The sequence below is a fragment of the Pristis pectinata genome, chromosome 34, assembly GCF_009764475.1.
Source record: "Pristis pectinata isolate sPriPec2 chromosome 34, sPriPec2.1.pri, whole genome shotgun sequence".
Taxonomy (NCBI): domain Eukaryota; kingdom Metazoa; phylum Chordata; class Chondrichthyes; order Rhinopristiformes; family Pristidae; genus Pristis; species Pristis pectinata.
This window is the reverse complement of record NC_067438.1, coordinates 13,165,524-13,186,429: the sequence shown is the minus strand read 5'-3', so window position 1 is coordinate 13,186,429 and position 20,906 is coordinate 13,165,524. Positions and strand designations below refer to the sequence as shown.

The following is a 20,906-nucleotide window of genomic DNA, read 5'->3' as shown; positions in this document are numbered from 1 at the left end:
CTTTCTCTTTCATCAGACCGTTCAGTCTTTCAATCAGGCCTGATGCCTGTGGATGGTAGGGAGTATGGAGCAGCCGCCCAGTTTTGGACTTTAGCCCCAGCAAAGTGTGAGCCCTGATCAGATTGTACCTCCATGGGACTCCATAGATGGAGGAGAGGTACTCCAATCCTTCGATGGTGCTGTTCTGTTCGGCCATCTCACAGGGCACCGCCACCAGGACACCCGAGTATGTGTCCACCATCGTCAGGGCATATTGCTTCTTATTGTGGCATGGGAACGGTCCGATAGAGTCTATATGCCACAAGCGACCCACTCCCATGCCGCAGCCAATGCGACACGATGGCCCTACTGGCCAGCCTCGTGGCTTAACTTGTTGGCAGATGGGGCAGTTTATGACAGTGGTCTTGCATTGATCCACTGTGAGGGTGACCCGGAACTGCTCTGCCCAGCGCCGTGAACCATCGGCCCCTAGGTGACCACTCTTGCGGTGTGCCCATGCAGCTAACATGCTGAGGTCAGGTTCCTCCGAGGAGGCGGTAGCGCAGCATATCTGGGCAACCAGATCCACAGTGGCATTATGTATGGCCTCCAGTGTATTTTTGTGGGTGTGAGCATCCATGTGATGGACAAAAATCTGTCTGTAGGAAGCCTGATCCCAGATAAGGTGCCAGTGTCCCTGTCCCCAGAGGGGGCATCCATGAATTTCCCATCCCGTTTCGTGCCACCGCGCCATCCACACCGCCATACTGTTGGCCACTGCCCAAGAGTCTGTATAGATGAGGACTGGCCCGGTGGTGTTCTGCATGGTGAGTGCTACTGCCGCCAGTTCGGCAAGTTGGCTAGATCCACCCACTCCCTCTTTGGTCAAGGTTTTCCCTGTGGCGGGATGAAGTGCCGCCACTTTCCAATGTTGCTTCCCACTTTCCAGCAGCTGGAGCCGTCTGTGAACCAGGCGTGCAATTTTTGTTCAGGGTCGAGGGAGTCGAAGGGTTGGCTCCAGGACGTGCGGGAGGGCTGGATCTCAGGTATGTCCCGGGGTGGGTCCTGGGACTGGGGGAAGGACATGACCTGTTTGTGGAGGCAGCTGACCCCTTCCGGACTGGGTTTGGCCCGGTCCACTACGTACTACTTCCACTTCACTATCGAGGACCTCTGGGTTCGGCTTTCTTCGTGAGTGGAGTCAGGGGACTTGATCCAACACATTATGGGCAGGTAGGGGCAAAGGACCACAGGGTGAGTGCCAGTTTGGTGCTCGGTGACAATGAGCGCCAGGTAGCAGGCAAGCAGCTGGCGCTCAAAAGGGCTGTAGCGAGTAGCGGCCTCAGGCAATGATTTTGTCCAAAAGCCGAGCGGGACTCCCCTGGGCCTTTTGCCAGAGGCTCCATTTTGCAACCGACTCGCTAGTGGAGACCTGTAAGTCGAAGGGGACCCCTTCCTGTCAGGGAGCAAGTGGCAGGGCTTGCCTCGCTGTCTCAAAGGCGGCCTGTTGTTCGGGTCCCCATGAAAAAATGGCCTTCTTCTGAGAGACCCTATAGAGGGGTCTAAGGAGCATGATGAGGTGGGGTATATGCTGCTGCCAATAGCCGAGGAGACCCACGAAGCTCTGGGTGTCAGTTTTGTTGGAGGGGACGGCAAAATTTAAAATCTTGTTTCTGGCAGTTTCAGGAATGGCCTGTGTTCCACTGAATTCCGAGAAACAATACATTCTGGGTTGGGACTTGCACTTTTTCCATATTAATGACTTAAAGTGGCAGTACACAGCAGATTATGCTGCTTTATCTGCATAGCGTGTTGCCAATAACAGGGCTGTGGGGCATGCCCAGCAGGACAAGGTACATACATAGGAAAAAGAACAACTGAGCCAAAAGGATGAGGCATGGGAACAGATGGCTGTGGCACAGGTAGAAAGAAAGAGCGAGTTACCTGGGGTTGGGGTATTCAGTATTGAGTCAGGAAGGCTGCAGTGTGCATAGGCCCTGGCCTCAAGGTCATTGGCTCAGGTCTGGGCAGTCTGAACTGCCTCCTGCAGTGTACAGCACCGCTGCTGGAGCACCTCTATCTCCCTATCTTTCTGGAGACATGTATTCTGCATCTGGCTAGTAATCCCAGCCTGGCATCTCAGGAGAGACGCAAGCAGCCAGAAGGCACCCCTTTGACTCCCTTTGGCCCTGGGGAACCCTGACTTCTGGAGGAGGGCAACCACATGGTGCCCCAGTTTCTGACCACGGGGGTCTAACTGCTCAGCCCAGTCCACTGGCTTACCGTGATCTGCCAGCATGCTGGCCAAGCTCCCAAATCCCTCACACTCATCAGTCCACCTGGGGATCCTACCCTCAGTGCCTGTGCTGGCCTTCTTTCCCCTGTTCCAAAACATCCTTCCCTGCGTCTGTGTCCAGCTAAGACCTTCAAGAACCTGCTCACAGCGCCATATGTTGTAAGGCAAGTTCGAAAGGTCTCAAAGAGAGGAGCGGAGTTGACAACATTATTATGTTCATCGAGAAGTATCAGTCCAGTTTTTGTTTTGAGATTTTGTTTTAGTTTATTTTGTTTTATTACTTATAATTATTTTCCATTTGCATTTTTTTTATATACAATAAATCTCTTTCTCTTTTTGATTTTTTTTGTAATATATTCATTCACTAAGAAACTGTGGGGCCTAGAATATATTTTTTAATCTTTATGACTATATATGTCATGATTGTTCTCCTGACCTCTTTGTATAATTACCGATGTTGTATGTATTAATCTGTATTAATTTGAAAATTAATAAAAAGATTGAGAAAGAAAGAAAGAAAGAAAGAAAGAAAGGTCTCAAAGTCAAGGACTCCGGACACAGTCTTTAGAGTTAGAATGATTTATTTATAAAAGACAAACACGGGACAGGATAAACAGGAATGAACGCACACATACACACACGCACTCTGGTGATTGCAAACGTGGGGGATCGCAACAAGGGTGAGATGCACACACAACGAACTGGGTACAAATGATCAAGGAAGAAACAATACGATGTCTGCCACCCCTTGACTCAGTGCAGGCACAGCTCTACACTAACAGGAATCTACTAAGGACGCCCCTAACCCTTATGGAAGTACACACTCTTACCAATGGTCTCTTCAGCATTGTTTCACGATTGCTAGAGTAGTCAAGAGAGAGAGAGAGCCACGCACATGTGGCACTCTTTATAGTGCTGGGAGGGCTGGGTGGTCCCAGCCCTGGTAGTTTAAACAAGCCAATCGCCCAAGGTCAGGTACAAAGGTGTTTACAGAAGCCAATGGTCAAGTGTGTGCACTAATGGGTGGGTGAATCCAGACCTTGATTGACAGTGATGTGGCTTTCGACCAGGTGGTCAGTGGTGTCACGTGCCAACCGTGACCCTTCACAATACACAAGTCCAGCATAAACTCCAGGAACAACACTATGCACACTGCAGCCTTCCTGACTCAATACTGAATACCCCAGCCCCAGGTAACTCGCTCTTTCTTTCTACCTGTGCCACAGCCATCTGTTCCCATGCCTCATCCTTTTGGCTCAGTTGTTCTTTTTCCTATGTATGTACCTTGTCCTGCTGGGCATGCCCCACAGCCCTGTTATTGGCAACACGCTATGCAGATAAAGCAGCATAATCTGCTGTGTACTGCCAATTTAAGTCATTTGGTCTCAACCTATCGGAGATATTCCCTGTGTTCTACCCATGGAACACACTGCCTGAGAGAGTGGCGGATGCAGAATTGCTAACAGCATTTAAGAAATGTCTATATGAGCACTTGAATTGGCCAGGTATAGCAGGCTGTGGGCCAAGCGCTGAGAGACAGGATTAATATAGATGAGTGCCCACTGGTCAGCACGGACAGTGGGCTGAATGGCCTGTTCCCCTGCAGTAAGACTCTATGACACCCCTCCCCACTTTCTCTTACTCTCTTCTCTCTTTCTCTGCTTGGATGAAGGTTCCCGGATCTGAAACCTGATGTGTTTCTCTCTCCACAGATGCTGCCTGACCTTCTGTGTGTTTCCAGCCCCATTGTCTGACTTTATTTCAGATTGCTTTTTTTTGCTTTTCCCGCACAGAAGCCAGCTTTGCTTCACGGATTCAGCAAGCAGTTGGAGCAGCAATAGTGCGGAAATCCCATTTGAAGGGAAAGAATGATGCAGCGAAGATGCATTTCCAAGCAGTCATATCCCACCTCTGTCATTAATAGATTTTATTAGTATTTGTAGCAAATCAAGTAAAAATATTTACAACACATTTTACAAAATCATGCACCACAATGGTAACCCTGATAATGTACCATAGAAATATTTTACAAGTTTGTTTTTACACCGGACCTAATAGTTAGCAACGTTCCTTTTCAGGAGATGATGCCAATCTGTTAGACCCAGTTGAAGTCCACCCATACACCCTGAAAGAGCTGAATTACCTTGGTTACCACCATACCCCTCACCCTGACCCAAGCAAGGTCACGTGATTCCCTCCGGCCAACGGCAAGCAAAATGTGAGGGATCACAGGGGCAGCAAAGACCAGTTTGCTGAAGAGGATCTCTGGATAAGGGGTAGGAGCGCTGACTCAGGGTCATTGTTCGCCAGGGCCATTTGGTCAGTCATAAATCTGAGCCCCAAGACGTCAGGGGATGGAGCATAGTAGGGCTTTTGTCTTGCAGTTCCAGTGACCCAGGTTAATCCTGACCTCCGGTGCTGCCTGTGTGTGGAGTTTGCACGTTCTCCCTATGACCGTGTGAGTTTCCCCCGGGTGCTCCAGTTTCCTCCCGCATGCCAAAGACGTGCGGGTTTGCAGGTTAATTGGCCGCAGCGAATTGTCTGTAGTGTGCAGGAAAATTGTAGAATTTCAGGGGAAGTTGCCAGGAATATGGGAAGAATGAAAAAAAAACTGGGATTCTCACAGACTGGTGTGAGTGGTAGAGACAGGGGGGAGTTGAGGAGAATGCGGGGACAATAAGATGGGAGTAACGTAAATGCATGGTTGATGGTCGTCACGGATCCTCCGGGCCAAAAGGCCTGGTTCTGTGCTGTATGACTCCATGATCCCACAACATTCTTCCAAACAGAAGTGTGCCCACAAGGCGTGGAAGGCGATTAAAGATGAAATCTTATTTAGGAATCTGTGGACAATTCATTCCCCCTTCTTGATTACACATGGAGAGGTATGATCGAGCAGAGTCTGTAGTCAGAGGCCTGGTTACACAAGCATTTTGTCTTTCTCACCCTTGCTATCTTGTCCTTCGGTTGCTATTTTCTGCCACGGCTGATCACTGTCAGAATCTAAAACACAAAATCACAAGATGAGTGAAGATTCTGGGCAAAATTTATAATAAAGCAGCAATTTGTGATGTTAAGAAATGAACCCTAAAGAACATGCTTTTGTTACACACACAAAGTTTGCACAGAGCAGTGGTGCTAAACACTTCGTATTTATCCTTTGTCACTGCGCCTCAAGACAGTGTTACATGCCTCGGTGTTAGTAAGATCTGTCCCATGGGATTTAAGATACGATAAGATCTCTTTATCAGTTACACGTACATCGCAACACACAGTGAAGTGCATCTTTTGCATAGAGTGTTTTGGGGGCAGCCCACAAGTGTCGCCACGCTTCCAGCGCCAGCATAGCATGCCCACAACTTCCTAACCCATACATCTTTTCATAATGTGGGAGGAAACCGGAGCACCCAGAGAAAACCCATGCAGACACACAGGAAGAATGTACCAACTCCTTACAGACAGCTGCGGGAATTGAACCCGGGTCACCGGTGCTGTAATAGCTTTACGCTAACCGCTACACTACTGTGCCTGGATTTGGGGAATGAACTTGGCCAGGAACCTGTCTCACCCTGAGGTCTCTGTGACTTCAGGGGAGAAGGAGGGGTCTCTCCAGGTACAAGACGTTGGCGAGGCTTTATTTTGTATACCGTGTTCGGTTTTGGTTGCCCTGCTGTGGGAACGATGCCATTAAGCCGGAAAGAATACGGGATTTACTAGGATGTTGCCAGGACTCGAGGGACTGAGTTACAGGGAGAGGTTGAGCAGGCTAGGACTTTATTCACTGGAGCATGGGAGAACGAGGGGTGATCTTATACAGGGTGTATAAAATCATGAGGGGCGTAGATAGGGTGAACGCACACAGTCTTTTTCCGCAGAGTTGGGGAATCAAGAACTGGAGGGCAAAGGTCTAAGATGAAAGGGGAGATATCTGAGGGGTGACTTTTTCACCCAGAGAGTGGTCCATATATGGAACGAGCTGCCAGAGGAAGTGGTTGAGGCAGGTACATTAACAACATTTAAAGAACACTTGGACAGGTACATGGATAGGAAAGGTTTAGAGGGACATGGGCCAAACACAGGCAACTGGGACGAGCTTAGATGTGAATCTAAGTCAACATGGACGAGTTGGGCTGAAGGGCCTGTTTCCGTGCTATCCTCACTCTGGGGTCACCGCTGTTCCGCTCTCTATCAGTGAACTGTACCATTCAGGTGGCAGTTCTTCCTCTACACGCTCTGCCTCCTCCCCAGCTACTCTCCCAAACCTTCAAACTATCACACAATAGGTACAGCATGAAAGGAGGCCATTCAGCCCATTAAATCCGTGCCGATGCTGCCCAAGAACTATCCAGCGCTTCCCATTCACCATTCTGTGCGTTTCCCCTCCGTCCCGCTCTGCGTCTCACCTGCCCTCAGCCTCACAGTCTTGCCTCGCCACCTCCAGCCCCACACTCCATCCCTCGCCCACCCCTCAATGCTCCTCTACCCCTCCCCAATGCTGTGATCCATCCCAGGAACCAAATTTTCCACTCCGTGGTACTCGCGGTCTGATGGTACTGACCTGACAGTGGAGAGTTAGTCCCAGTAGATCCTAAACAAAGGAAGACGCACAGGTCAGTTGTTGAGAAATGTCACCATGAAAACATTGCCAGAGACTCTGTAGTAAAGTGCTTCAAACATTTTCATCTAAATGCGGCCAGACAGTTCCACAACTACGTCACATTCCAGAACTCATCCTTGAGGTCTAATCATACCCAGCACTGTTGGAGGGTGATAACTGAGGGAGCCCTGCCCCGCAGGACAGGGAAATGAGGGAGCGCTTGATGGATAGTGTGGACTTGGTGGTCGAATAGCCCGTGTCGCTGCTGTACGTCTCTGTGACAGACTCTCGATCATCATCTCTGCTCGATTTCCATGCAATTCTGCAGCCTAAAATTTGGCTGCTGACATCTCAACACACAGGCTGTGAAGTGTTTCACGTTAAAACCATGCACCAATTATGAGAGGCCTGTTCACGACCCTGGCATGAATGCTGGAATACAGAATGCTGTCTTACCCTTGGATAAGCAGGCGGTGCATTTCATTCTTTCTCGTCTGTACATCAAGGCAATAACAGCCACCAGCACAATGCCAATTATCAAAACGATGCCGACAATCCACGACACAGCAACACCATACTGGTCTACTTAAAACAAGGAGAGAATCATTGCCAGACCACCGTACAGCAACCAACAGTCCGCCCGCACTCTTGCCGCCCCTTACTAGGGATTATTGTGGAAGGATTGCAGCATAGGAGGAGGCCAGTCCACACCAACTCAACAGTAGAACAATCTGGCCAGTCCCTCTCCGCGCAGCCCACAAAGTCAGGGTCGAATCCCGAGGCTGTTGGGAACCAGCTCCAACATCTGCACCGCTATGGCACTGGCTCTTCACCCTCCCCGGAGAGACTACCGCCCAGCTCTTCAGGGACATCCTTGAACGTGGCACCAGGAGAGACAACCGACCATCCTGAGGTCCACACCTGCCCACACATCCCACACTCCTGACCGTCTTCCCCCTCCCTGCACAGCTGTGGTCTTGCCACTGGAGAACTCCTTGAGCAATGGGTGCTGGTAGAAGGTTGAGAGCTGGGCATAAATATCACCAAGTTGCCCAGCTCTGGCCACACTGACACCACCGCCAAGAAGGAACACAAGCGCCTCTGCTTCCTCAGAAGACTAAGGAAATTCAGCATGTCCCCGGTGATGCTTGCCAATTTTTAAAATCGATGCACCATAGAAAGCATCCAATCCAGAGGCCTCACGGCTTGGTGTGGCAACTGCTCTGCCTGTGACCGCAAGACACTGCAGAGAATCGTGGACACAGTTCAGCACATCACGGAAACCAGCCTCCCCTCCGTGGACTCCGTCTACACTTCCCGCTGCCTCGGGAAAGCAGCCGACCTAATCAAGGACCCCACCCACACCGGACATTCTCCCTTCTCCCCTCTCCCGTCGGGCAGAAGATACAAAAGCTTGAGAGCACGTACCACCAGGCTCGAGGACAGATTCCATCCCACTATATATCAGACTCTTGAACAGATCTCTCAAACGCTCAAAGATGGACTCTTGACCTCACCATCTACCTCGTCGTGGCCCTTGCACCTTATTGTCTGCCTGTACTGCACTTTCTCTGTAACTGCAACACTATATTCTGCATTCTGTTTTCCTTCTACCATCTAGATGTACTTGTGTAATAGAATGACTGGGATGGATGGCACACATATCAAAACGCTTTTCACGGTATCTTGGTACGTGTGAGAATAATAAACCAATACAAATACCAATACCTTACACCCACACCACCCCTTCAACTCACATTACTGATTCCTCATCCTGTTCTTACCCCAGACAACAGTCACTCCTTCCGGCACGCTGCTGTGCTGCACGTGGCAGGCATGCTCCCGCCTCTCGCCAGGCTCCAACAGCAGGGATACCTTTATCTGGTAGGTGTTGTCGTGGTTTGGTAAAATGCTAGAGCTTGCGTGCGGGGGCAGAGGTTGGCCGTCCCTGAACCAGGTCACGTTGATGGTGCGTGGGTAAAAGCCAGTGGCCAGGCAATGGAGAGCGAGGTTTTGACCATCTGGAGTTTTCCTGGAGTAGACCAGCACCTCTGGAACAGCTGAGGGAGAAGTCACAGGTCATAGAATGGTACAGCGTGAAACAGGCCCTGCAGCCCAACATCCATGCCTAGAGGAAGAGACAGAGAGCACGCGCGCCAAGGCCTCCTAAGTGCACATTTGCACATTCTACAGTAGCACGGTGGCGCAGCGGGTAGAGCTGCTGCCTCACAGCCCCAGAGACCCGGGTTCGATCCCGACCTCCGGCGCTATGTGCGTGGAGTTTGCACGTTCTTCCTGTGACCGTGTGGGTTCCCCCGGGTGCTCCAGTTTCCTCCCACGTCCCAAAGGCGTGCATGACGGCAGGTTAATTATCCACTGTAAATTGCCCCTGGTGTGTCGATGATTGGTAGAATCCTTGGGGAGGGGAGTTATGTGAATGTGCAGAGAATAAAATAGCTTTACTACCAATGCTGCACTCCTGTAGTACTCCGGCCGAGATTATGAGTTCCGGTCCCACAGTCGGGTTTGAACCCATGGCTTTCTGGATTACAGGCAAGAGGTTCACTGCCTGAGCAACAGAGGACAAATATTTGCAGGTAGGTTCAGCCACCATTAGCACCACCTGCTCTAATGCTGATGAGCTTTTAACATAGCGTGAAACAGTGCCATGATTGGACAGATGCAACTGGATCGAATAAGATCTGCTGAAGGTGAACTCTCACCAGTTCCCACTGTTGCTCAGTTTGATTATTAGTCGCAAGATTTAGGCCACCGACAAACAAAAAATTGCAGCCCAAAGATAAAGAGCAAGGTAACTAATTGGATAGCTCACTCAAAGAGCCTGCATAGGCATGCTGGGCTGAATGGCCTGCTTCTTTGCAGTAGGAATCTCCAGATCATTCAATGCATGCTTCATAGTAATTTATCTCAAAGCAGTTCAATAGGAAAGCACTTGGAAAGTAAACAGAACACAGAACATTACAGCACAGTACAGGCCCTTCGGCCCACAATGTTGTGCTAACATTTTATCCTGCTCTAAGATCTATCTAACTCTTCCCTCATCACCCTCCATTTCTCTATCATTCATGTGTCTATCTGAGAGTCTCTTAAGTATCCCTAATGTATCTGCCCCCACAACCTCTGCAGGCAGTGCGTTCCACGCACCCACCACTCTCAGTGTAAAAAAATTACCCCTGACATCCCCCTTATATCTTCCCACACAGCCATCCATTCTCTATTACCGACCTATAACACTCCAAAACAGCCTCTCATATCTTCCTCCAATCACCTTAAAATTATACCCCCTCGTGTCAGCCATTGTCGCCCTGGGAAAAAGTCTCTGACTGTCCACTCGAACTATGCCTCTTATCATCTTGTACACCTCTATCAAGTCTCCTCTCATCCTCCTTCTCCCCAAAGAGAAAAGCCCCAGCTCACTCAACCTATCCTCAGAAGACATGATCTCCAATCCAGGCAGCATCCTGGTAAATCTCCTCTGCACAAATGACTGCAATTAATTCTCACATAACAGACACCACCAAATGCTTTCCGACACACACAAAAAGTGCTGCAGGAACTCAGCAGGTCAGGCAGCATCTATGGAAGGAAATAAACGGTCAACGTTTCATTGGGACTAATGAATCAGGTGGAGTCCTGATGAAGGGTCTCGACCCGAATCGTCGACCGTTTATTTCCCTCTGTGGATGCTGCCTGACCTGCTGAGTTCCTCCAGCACTTTTTGTGTATTGCTTCAGATTCCAACATCTGCAGAATCTCTTATGTCTCCTAATGCTTTCCAGGCAGCACGTATTTTGAAGATTACTCACAGAACACAGAACAGTACAGCACAGGAACAGGCCCTTCGGCCCACAATGTCTACACCGAACACAATGCCGAACTAAACTATTATCTCTTCTGCCTGCACAAGATCCATAACCCTCCATCCCCTGCATATTCATGTGTCTATCTAACAGCCTTTTAAACCCCACCCCTGGCAGCCCGTTCCAGGCACCCACCATTCTCCACGTTAAAAAAAAACTCGCCCCACACGTCTCCTTTGAACTTTGCCCCTCTCACTTTGAATGTCTCACAAGTCAAATTTATTGTCATCTGCCTAAGTGCATATATGCAGAGGTGCAATGAAAAACTTACTTGCAGCAGCATCACAGGCACTGAGCATCAAGTAAGTATGCCCTCTGGTACTTGACATTTCTACCCTGGGAAACAGATTCTGACTGTCCACCCTATCTATGCATCTCATAATTGTATGAACTTCTATCAGGTCTCCCCTCAGCCTCTGACTGTCGAGAGAAAACAACCCAAGTTTGTCCAACCTCTCCTTATAGCTCCTGCCCTCTAATCCAGGCAGCATCCTGGTGAACCTCCTCTGCACCCTCTCCAAATCCTCCACACCCTGCCTGTGATCTACTCATCGAGCAAACAAACCTCTGTGCCACTGATGACATGTCACAGACTTTCCTTGGCTTCTAGAAAAGCCCCTCGAGAGTTGTGGATCTCCTCAACTCTGGGGAGCAGGTCTGGTTGTAAAAGTAACAGAGAATGTAAGGGTTAATGTTATCCAGCTGCTGTGGCCTAACCACGGCAGGACTATAGTAGAGATGCATGATGTCCAGGTGTCCTGTGTAAATCAAAGAGGTAGTTAAAGGCGTATCCCTTGTCTTTGCGAGCTGGTTGCGATAAGCAGTTATCCTCGGAGCCTGGAGCTGTCTGTGACTTCAGATTGTAACCCAGCAGCAGTTCATCATGTTGCAAAGTGCTTAAAGATAAGAAAATAATGGATAATGAAGGAAGGAGTAAATCATTCTAATTAAGAAAAAATAATTGTTAGCATAGCTTGGTATGTGAAACAGCACATAGGCTTCTTTGCTTTATAAGTATGAAAGAGGGACCCTGGCATGTGAATCTTCGAGTGAGGATCAATACAGAGCTCGGGTTACACTGTTTACTCTTTCTCTGTATCCCTCGCTCCCGCTAGTGAAAGAAAAATAAAGTGCTTGTCTTGTACGCTCCTTGGTTCTGTTAGTCTTTGCTTTATTACAGCGCGGAGCGACTTTAGCATGGTGGTTCGTTGAATGAAAACGGATCCTGTCACCTTTCCTCGTGACCTGAGCTGCTGGTTCCAGTTGGGAACAACCCCACGGAGTTAGGGGTTGGGCTGGAACACGCGGGAGAGCGTTGGCAGCAAGGGGGGAGGTGGCCGGAAGGCGTGCGTTTCGCCTGACCTACCTCTGCGAGACAGCGTCTGGGCTCCGTACTTGAGGTACTTCCTCAGCCACTCGACGCAGATCTTCTCCGTGTAATGTTTCTTGTAGAGGTTGTTGGCGTTGTCTCTGTTCCACTTGTCCCTCGTTTCCAACGCAATGGGGGAAGTGGTGACCCAGGTGGAATGCTCAAGGTCAAAGCTGATCAGGTCTTGGCCATTGAAGGCGTACTGGCGGACCCCGCTCACCATCCCATCGTCTGACACCCGGCAGCCGGAGGTGTATTGCAGATAGTTCAGCCCTGGAGACAGAGAAACTGTCAGAACCCGGCCCCAACTCGCACACATCCTGTACGAGTCCATGGAACCCCGGGGCATGCACTCAACATGGACGTCCATTCACCATTGCTACCCGTTACGCTCTCACACTGCCATCCATTCACTATTACCCACCCATTACACTCCCACACACTGTTACCCACCCATTACACTCCCACACGGCCATCCACTCATGATTACCCACCCATTACGCTCCCACAAAGCCCACTCACTATTACCCACCCATTACACTCACACATGGCCACCCACTATTACCCACCCATTACACTCACACATGGCCACCCACTATTACCCACCCATTACACTCACACATGGCCACCCACTCACTGTAACCCAGCCATTACACTCCGAACATGGCTGTAACTCCCATTATGCACTCTGCGTCAAACACCACTCTCATTACATTCCCAACATGGCTGTCCGCTCACTATAACACACCCTGGGTCACGCTTGTCCACTTACCATTTCCCACCCTTCGCACTCCCAGTATCACTGTCCTCTCTCCATTACACCCCTGGGTTAACCTCCCAACATGGTCGCCCACTCCCATTACACACCGTGTTACACTCCCAACGTGTGTCTGCACATCATTACACAATGCATGCAGTGTGAAACCAGGTCACTCTACGAGCACTAGGATACACGCACTTGTCCTGCTGATGTTTGTTCGCTGAATCGCTATCTGGAGGTTGGCCATGGACAGCTTGTGTCGATTGATAAGTCTCTGGGTCTCCTTCTTCCAGTAGTCACCGTCCAGTTCTCTGTCCATCCACGGCTGTCGTGAGATGTCGTTCTCAATGTTGCTGTCAAAGTAAGTTATCTGGACATCGTCCAAAAGTCCGACGTGAACAAACTCAGGAAAATCCACATTTCCGGCCATCGAGGTGTAAAAGTATTGTAATGAGTGTGTCTCTGCCAAACACAACACAACCCAGCTTCATAATGGGATCACACATCACGGCAATACCCCTCCCACATCTCTCCTCCCCCACCAGTCCCCAGTGATGAGCAGACAAAGCTCACATCTTCAACTCAATGCTTGCTTGACGAAAATCATTAAAAGCAGACAGGTAGAAGGGAATGTGTTCAGTTCTAGTCTCCACACTACAGGGTGTATGAGGTAGCACCAGAGAGGGTGCAGAGGAAATTCCCCAGGACGTTGCCTGGGGTGAAGTGTTCCGGTTACGAGGAGAGACTGGAGAGACTGTGTCCGTCTTTTTGGAGAGGAGGAGGTTGAGGGGAGACTTGATAGAGGTGTGCCAAATTATGAGAGGGTAGATAATAGGAAGCTTTTCGCCATTACAAAGGCGTCTAAAGTAGACAGCATAGATTTAAGAAGAGAAGTGACAGGTTGAGAAGGGATCTTAAGAAAATGTTTTCACCCAGAGGGTGACTGCAATCTAGAATGCAGTTTGAGGTGGGGGCGGGTAATCTCAAAGAGTATCTTAAGTGGGGAGACAACGTGCCAGTTCGCAGTGGTGGGTCAGGGTGGAGAGAGAAAGCAGTTTGAAATTCTTGGGCGTTAACATCCCGGATGACCTATCGTAGCAGGCAGATACAACCATGAAGGCGGCACGCCAGTACCTCTACTTTCTGAGAAACTTAAGGAGTTTGGCATGTCACCAAATACACTATGAGATTTCTACAGATGCACTGTTGAAGGTATCTTGACTGATTGCATCACGGCCTGGTACGGCAATTCCAATGCACAGGAACACAAGAGGCTGCAGAGAGTGGTGGACACAGCCCAGTCCAGCACGGGCACAGCTCTCCCCACCACTGACAGCATCTACAGGAGGCGCTGCCTCCAGAAAGGCGGCATCTATCATCGAGGATCCCCACCATCCAGGCCATGCCCTCTTTCTCACAGCTATGGTCAGGCAGGAGGTACAGAAGCCTGAAGTCCCACACCACTGGGTTCAGAATGAGCTACTTTCCTACAACCATCAGGTTCTTGAACCGACCTGCACAACCCTAACCCTACCTCAGCAATGGGACACTACAGACCACCTCTTGCATTATCATGCACTTGTCTCTGTTTCTTTTTTGTGCACTAATGTCTTGTTTTTGCACATCTATTTTTTTCTCTTCACTACCTCGTACAACTTGTATACAATTTACATTCAAGAGCCACATGGTGATATTGCAGCTTTGTAGAACTCTGGTTAGACCACACCTGGAGTATTGTGTTCAGTTCTGGTCGCCTCATTATAGGAAGGATGTGGAAGCTTTAGAGAGGGTGCAGAGGAGATTTACCAGGATATTGCCTGGATTGGACAGCATGTCTTATGAGGATAGATTGAGTGAGCTAGGGCTTTTCTCTTCGGAGAGGTGGATAAGAGGTGACTTGATAGAGGTATACAAGATGATAAGAGGCATAGATCGAGTGGACAGTCAAGAGACTTTTTCCCAGGGCGATAATGGCTAACACGAGGGGACATAATTTTAAAGTGATTGGAGGAAGGTATAAGGGGGATATCGGGGTAAGTGTTTTTACACAGAGAGTGGTGGGTGCGTGGAACGCACTGCCGGCAGAGGTTGTGGGGGCAGATTACCATTTTTTTTGGGAGTTCTGGAGCTGAGAAGTATTTAAAGTGAGGTAGATATATGATCGGGGTTTGAGGCATGTAGGGAATCGGGAGTCGAGGCTTGGGAGGATGAGTTTGACTATAAGGCATAATGCAAACAGTACACACAGCACCGGACGTGGGCATTGAACCGGGGTCCACGGTGCAGTGAAGCGGCAGTTCCACCTGTTCCACCACAGCTCAGCTTTTATGATTTTTTGAGGTGATGCGGCTGGAGTGACCCAAACACCGGGTTCCAAAAAAGTTTGGACTTGGAGGGGGACGGCAGCGGTCTGCAAGCAGGGTCATTTGTTTCCCTCCAGGGAAACAGCAGAGGGAGACGGGCCCAGCACCGTGAACAGCCCGGGTAGGTTGAGTGAGCTCGGGCTTTTCTCTTTGGAGAGGAGGAGGATGAGAGGTGACTTGATAGAGGTGTACAAGATGATAAGAGACACAGATCGAATGGATGGTCAGAGACTTTTTCCCAGGGAGACAATGGCTAACACTAGTGGAAGTAATTTTAAGGTGATTGGAGGAAGGTATAAGGGGGACATCGGGATAAGTTTTTTTTACACAGAGAGTGGTGAGTGTGTGGAACGCACTGCCAGCAGAGGTTGTAGGGGAAGATACATTAGGGACCTTTAAGAGGCTCTTAGACACATGAATGATAGAGAAATGGGGGGGGGCGATGTGGGAGGGAAGGGTTAGATAGATATTAGAGCAGGATAAAATGTCGGCACAACATTGTGGACGGAAGGGCCTGCACTGTGTTGTAGTGTTCTGTGTTAACACGGGGCAGGAAGGAAGCGCTGTATGCTTTCTCCATGGTCGACGGGCCTCTGCTCAGCTATAATGGACCTCGGCCAACACTGGAAAGGTGCAGATCACACCCCTTCCCTGTAGCTCCCAAACGAAGTTAAAACGGAGCGTTTTTAATGTTATCTGTTCCTCAACCAACACCCCCCCCCCCCCCCCCGGGACCCGGGGCCGTAATTATGCGCCCTTGTCGTCAGTCAGGGGACTTGCACAGGGCTCCTTCACCGGAGTGGGTTTATCGAGATGGAGTTAAACATCACCCCTTTCAAACTGCGGCCGGAGTCTGGAAACGATCCTGGAGTTGTTTCCCAGGACAGAAGTGGGGGCTGGAGGAATGAAATCTCCACTTACCTGCACAGACCCAGCGAATGGATAGACAGAGGACACAAAGTATTAACAACATTCTCCAACCCAATGCCCCGAGAAGGGCTAACATTAACGTTCAAGGAAACATAAAAAAACTTTTTTGAAAAAAATTAACCGCATTTCACTCCACGACACGAATCTCCTCCAGCTCGGTGCAAAGCCGGAAATAAGCAACGAATCATTGGCTTGTCCAATGCAAGCAGCCAATTAGAGGTTTAACAGAACTGATCACCAGTTACTAGGCAGCCTTGACACAAACAGTTTGAGAAAGCACGGAGCAACCGGAGAGGTTCACTGGCATGTGGCCTGGATTAGAGGTTTTTAGCTCTGAGGAGAGGTTGGACTCACAGGTTTCTTCTGGAGTGTCGGAGGCTTAGGGGCGTCCTGATAGAAGTGTAGAAGAGCAGTAGAGTCTTTTTCCCAGAACAGAAATGTCAAATACTAGCAGACATAGTGTTAAGGTGAGAGGGGGAATGTTTAAAGATGTGTGGGCAAGTTTTGTTTTACTAAGAGAGTGCTAGGTAACTGGAACATGCTGCCAGGGGTGGTGGTGGAAGGAGATGTTAGCAATGATAGACATCGCACTCATTGTTCAGTATAATTGATTTACAATGAAGAGATTCAAAGACAGGTATCACACTCATTGTTTAGGACAAATTTCAAACCTCAAGGTGGCAGATGATAGCAATGTTTATTGGGATTGGGATTGGTTTATTACTGGCACTTGTTCTTGAGGTATAGTGAAAATCTGGTCTTTCATACCGTTCGTATAGATTAACTCATTACCCAGTGCATTGAGGTAGTACAGGGTAAAACAATAACAGAATGCAGAGTAAATTGTCACAGCTACAGAGGAAGTGTAGTGCAGGTAGACGATAAGATAGATACCTTTATTAGTCACATGTACATCGAAACACACAGTGAAATGCATTTTTTGCATAGCGTGTTCTGGGGGCAGCCCGCAAGTGTCGCCACACTTCCGGCGCCAATATAGCATGCCCACAACTTTCTAACCCGTACATCTTTGGAATGTGGGAGGAAACCGGAGCACCCGGAGGAAACCCACGCAGACACGGGGAGAACGTACATAATCCTCACAGACAGCAGCCGGAATTGAACCAGGGTCGCTGGCGCTGTAATGGCATCATGCTAACAACTACACTACTGTGCCTGGTCATTACAAGGCAGATTGTGAGGTCAAGAGTCCATCTTATCGTGTAAGGGAACCGTTCAATGATGAGATGGACTCTTGACATCAGGAGCACCCAGACAATGACGTTTGAGATGCTCCCAAAGTTGATTAACGAAAGTTAGACAGGCTCACATATAAATGATGGAAATAATAGGAGCATTTAAGTAGTGGATTCACTTGGAGCAAAAAACGAGCTGCTGGAGGAACTCAGCAGGTCAGGCAGCATCTGTGGAGGGAAACAGACAGTCGACATTTCGGGTCGAGACTCTTCAGCTGGAAGTCCATATGAAGGATCTCGACCTGAAACCTCAACGAGACTGGATCAAGGGTTTCAACCCAAAACGTTGACTGCCGGTTTCCCTCCACAGATGCTGCCTGACCTGCTGAGTTCCTCCAGCAGCTCGTATTTCTTTGGCTTCAGATTCCAACAGCTGCAGTTTCTTGTGTCTGTAGTAAGTTCACCTGATCCAGACTGCATGCATCTTGGATAGCTGGGGGAAGTCAGGGCTGAAGCTGCAAAGAAATTGGCCATAATTCCATATGGACACAGGAGCAGGCATTCGAGGCCCATCATCTATGCTGGCTGGTAGAGCAATCGTAGAACAGTTTTGAGGGGCCGAGCAGCCTCCTCCTGTGGCTACTTTCTTATGGAGATGCAAGAAACTGCAGATGATGGGATCTGGGGCAAAACAAAAACAAACCTGCAGGAACTCAGTGGGTCAGGCAGCATCTGTGGAGGCAAAGAGATGGTGGATGTTTGGGGCTGAGACCCAGTATCAAGACCGAGACGCTGCCTGACCTGTTAAGTTCCTCCAGCAGTTTGTTTCTTTGCTTCTCGTGTTCTTACGCTGGAAGCAGTTAGCAGTTAACATTTCGGGTTGACGCTGCTGTGTTCCTGGCTAGCGTCATGGGTACAGGCTGGAGAGAGCCGTGCCCAGCTCATTCCTACTGACCAGCTGCCACTGGTTAACCACATGCCCTCCCCGGGTTACAAACACCCGACATACGTACAGCCGGTACACAGGGATGGGCGTTTGGGAGACTGGCGGGATGGACGGGGATGGATTCACTGGCTGCAGGTATCTGGTGGGTGGGAAGAGGTTTCTTCCACCTTACTTCTCTCCCCATACCCAGCCCCCCTACACCCTGTCCCAAGCCACAACAATCAGGGGCTGGGTGGAGCGGAGCAGAGCTGGGAACACTGAGCAGGCTCACCGTCACTCACTGAGCCAGTCAGGCTGAGGAAGTAAAGGGTTAAGAAATTGTGACTGTATATATAACTATTGGTATTGGTATATTATTGTCACTTGTACTGATGTACAGTGAAAAACTCGTCTTGCATACCGATCGTACAGGTGAATTCATTACACAGTGCAGTTACATTGAGTAAGTACAGAGTGCATTGAGGTAGTACAGGTAAAAACAATAACAGTATAGAGTAAAGCGTCACAGCTACATAGAGAGTGCAGTGCAATAAGGTGCAAGGTCACAACAAGGTAAATCGTGAGGTCATAGTCCATCTCATCGTATAAGGGAGCCATTCAATAGTCTTATCAATAGTATTATCAGCTAGAAAGTTGGGTGTAACAGTGGCAGATGGAATTTAATCCAGACGAGTCAGAGTTACTACATTTTGGGAAGTCAAATACTGGCAGGACGCATGTGATAAATTGCCGGGACCTTAGGAGGGTTGATGTACAGAGAGACCTTGGGGTGTAAGCTCATAGTTCACTAACACAGGCGGTTAGGGTAGTGAGGGTGGCATATGGCATGCTGTTGTTCATAGGCCAAGAAAAAACCATGCAAGCAAACCCCTGACTCAGGACTAGGTGGTAATTACTGTGTCCGCAACTTGATTGCAAGCCAATTATACTAAACAATAAGGGTGATGGTTATATTAAACAGTAAGTGTGAGGTTTGTCCTGAACAATGAGTGTGATACCTGTCTTTGAATCTCTTCATTGTAAATCATTTATACTGAACAATGAGTGCGATGTCTGTATTTGAATCTCAGGAGCCTGATCGAAACTTGTGGAGTTGCATTCATTAAGTGTGTGTGACAAGGACAGTATAAATTGATGTCTGCCCCTCTGTATTGGGGAGACCTCCACTAAAGACTCTCATGCAGAGTCAGGAGAATTCTCCCTGGCAGTATACTGCTAATAAACGTGTTTTAACAGAATTAATCTGTGGCACTGTGTGATTTTGCAGCAGGCAGGAGTGGGAACTTAAAATTGGGATAACAACTAGGCCGGCTGGGGGCGGTGCTGTGCAATCATTTTCTGAGTCGGTTCACCGACACCCCTGCCAGGAGGAGACAGTGTACCGCGTGTACATGGAGCGCGAGGGGTCGCAGCCCCTCTTTGCCAGTCTGAAGGGGCTGCTGCTCAAGTTCTGGCTGCACTTCAGCCCCGCGCTGCTGATCTATGGTCACATGGTGCAGCGGAGGTAGTGGGGGGTGGTGTCACTCGCGGGATCTCCTGTTCAGTCTTCTCCTGAGCCTCTCCAAGCCAGCTGTCTGCGGGTCCGGGCGGCCGTGGGTTCCGCCCAGGCCCCCTGCCGCCGGGCTTACGTCCGTGCCCAGATGTCCTCAGAGAGGCAGCGCCCGGTATCCATGGGCACCCTAGGGGATTCCCACGATCGGTGGGCGCCCCACCAGGGGATCGCATGTGTCGTGGACAGTGCAAACAGGATTCTAATCTGAAGTAGTGCATTTTGCGCTCGTTTAGCGTTCTCTGATGTAGTTCTGCGTCTGCGTAGTTCTTTCTTGTATTAGTTGCTGCAGTTTTGACACTGTATGGCATTTTGTAGTGCTTTTAGTGAATAAACTTCTGTAAATTCATAAAACAAAAGTGAAGCTGGCTGGCGTCCACTCTTCCCATGTCTGCTCGCTCCCCCGTCACCACTGGTTCTGCCACCCGCTCCCACACACTGCGTCCGTTCGTTTCTGACTCATGAGCAGTTCGGGTGACGAGCAGTTCTCAGGAACAGAACCCTGTGGTAACCTGGGGATTGGCTGCAAATCGATCGAGTTCTTTGATGAGGTAAGTGCCGGGGTTGGGGAGGGCAAAGTACATTGTGGAGTTTCAAAATGCATCGACAAATGGCCGCATAATAAACTCATAAAGAAAGCTGAAGTCCATGAAATAAGTGCGGCAAAGACCCCCTCTTTGCACTCTCCTCACACAGTGGCTGTTGGAGCATAGAACAGTACAGCACAGGAACAGGACCTTCAGCCCACTCTGTCTGCACTGACCATGATGTCAATTTAAACTGCACATCTGCCTGCACATGGTCCATATCCCTCCATTCCCTGCCTGTTCAGGTGTCTGTCTAAATGCCTCTTATGGCAACTGCTCTGCCTGGGATTGTAAGAAGCTGCAGAGAGTTGTGGACACAGCTCAATCCTCCATGGATTCTGCCTACACTTCTCGCTGCCTAGGTGAAACAGCCAACATAATCAAAGACCCCACCCACCCGGGACATCCTCTCTTCTCATCTCTACCATCAGGCAGAAGATACAGGAGCCTGAG

General features: G+C 49.4%; 1 protein-coding gene across 2 annotated transcripts; it reads right to left on the bottom strand.

Annotated features, from left to right (window-relative positions):
- Window positions 1–4,185: 4,185 nt before the first annotated feature.
- On the bottom strand, window positions 4,186–16,338 carry LOC127585849 (H-2 class I histocompatibility antigen, Q10 alpha chain-like). Of its 2 annotated transcripts, none has more exons than XM_052043550.1 (7): window positions 16,167–16,338; window positions 13,081–13,344; window positions 12,120–12,395; window positions 8,657–8,932; window positions 7,329–7,457; window positions 6,834–6,863; window positions 4,186–5,278 (listed from the first exon to the last, which is right to left on the bottom strand). In XM_052043550.1, the coding sequence occupies exons 1-7, from the start codon at window positions 16,249–16,251 to the stop codon at window positions 5,196–5,198; spliced, it is 1,143 nt and encodes a 380-aa protein (XP_051899510.1). In that variant the 5' UTR covers window positions 16,252–16,338; the 3' UTR covers window positions 4,186–5,195. The 2 variants fall into 2 exon arrangements, with proteins under 2 accessions (XP_051899510.1, XP_051899512.1); XM_052043552.1 differs by having other exon boundaries at window positions 7,329–7,454.
- Between the last annotated feature and the right edge of the window lie 4,568 nt (window positions 16,339–20,906).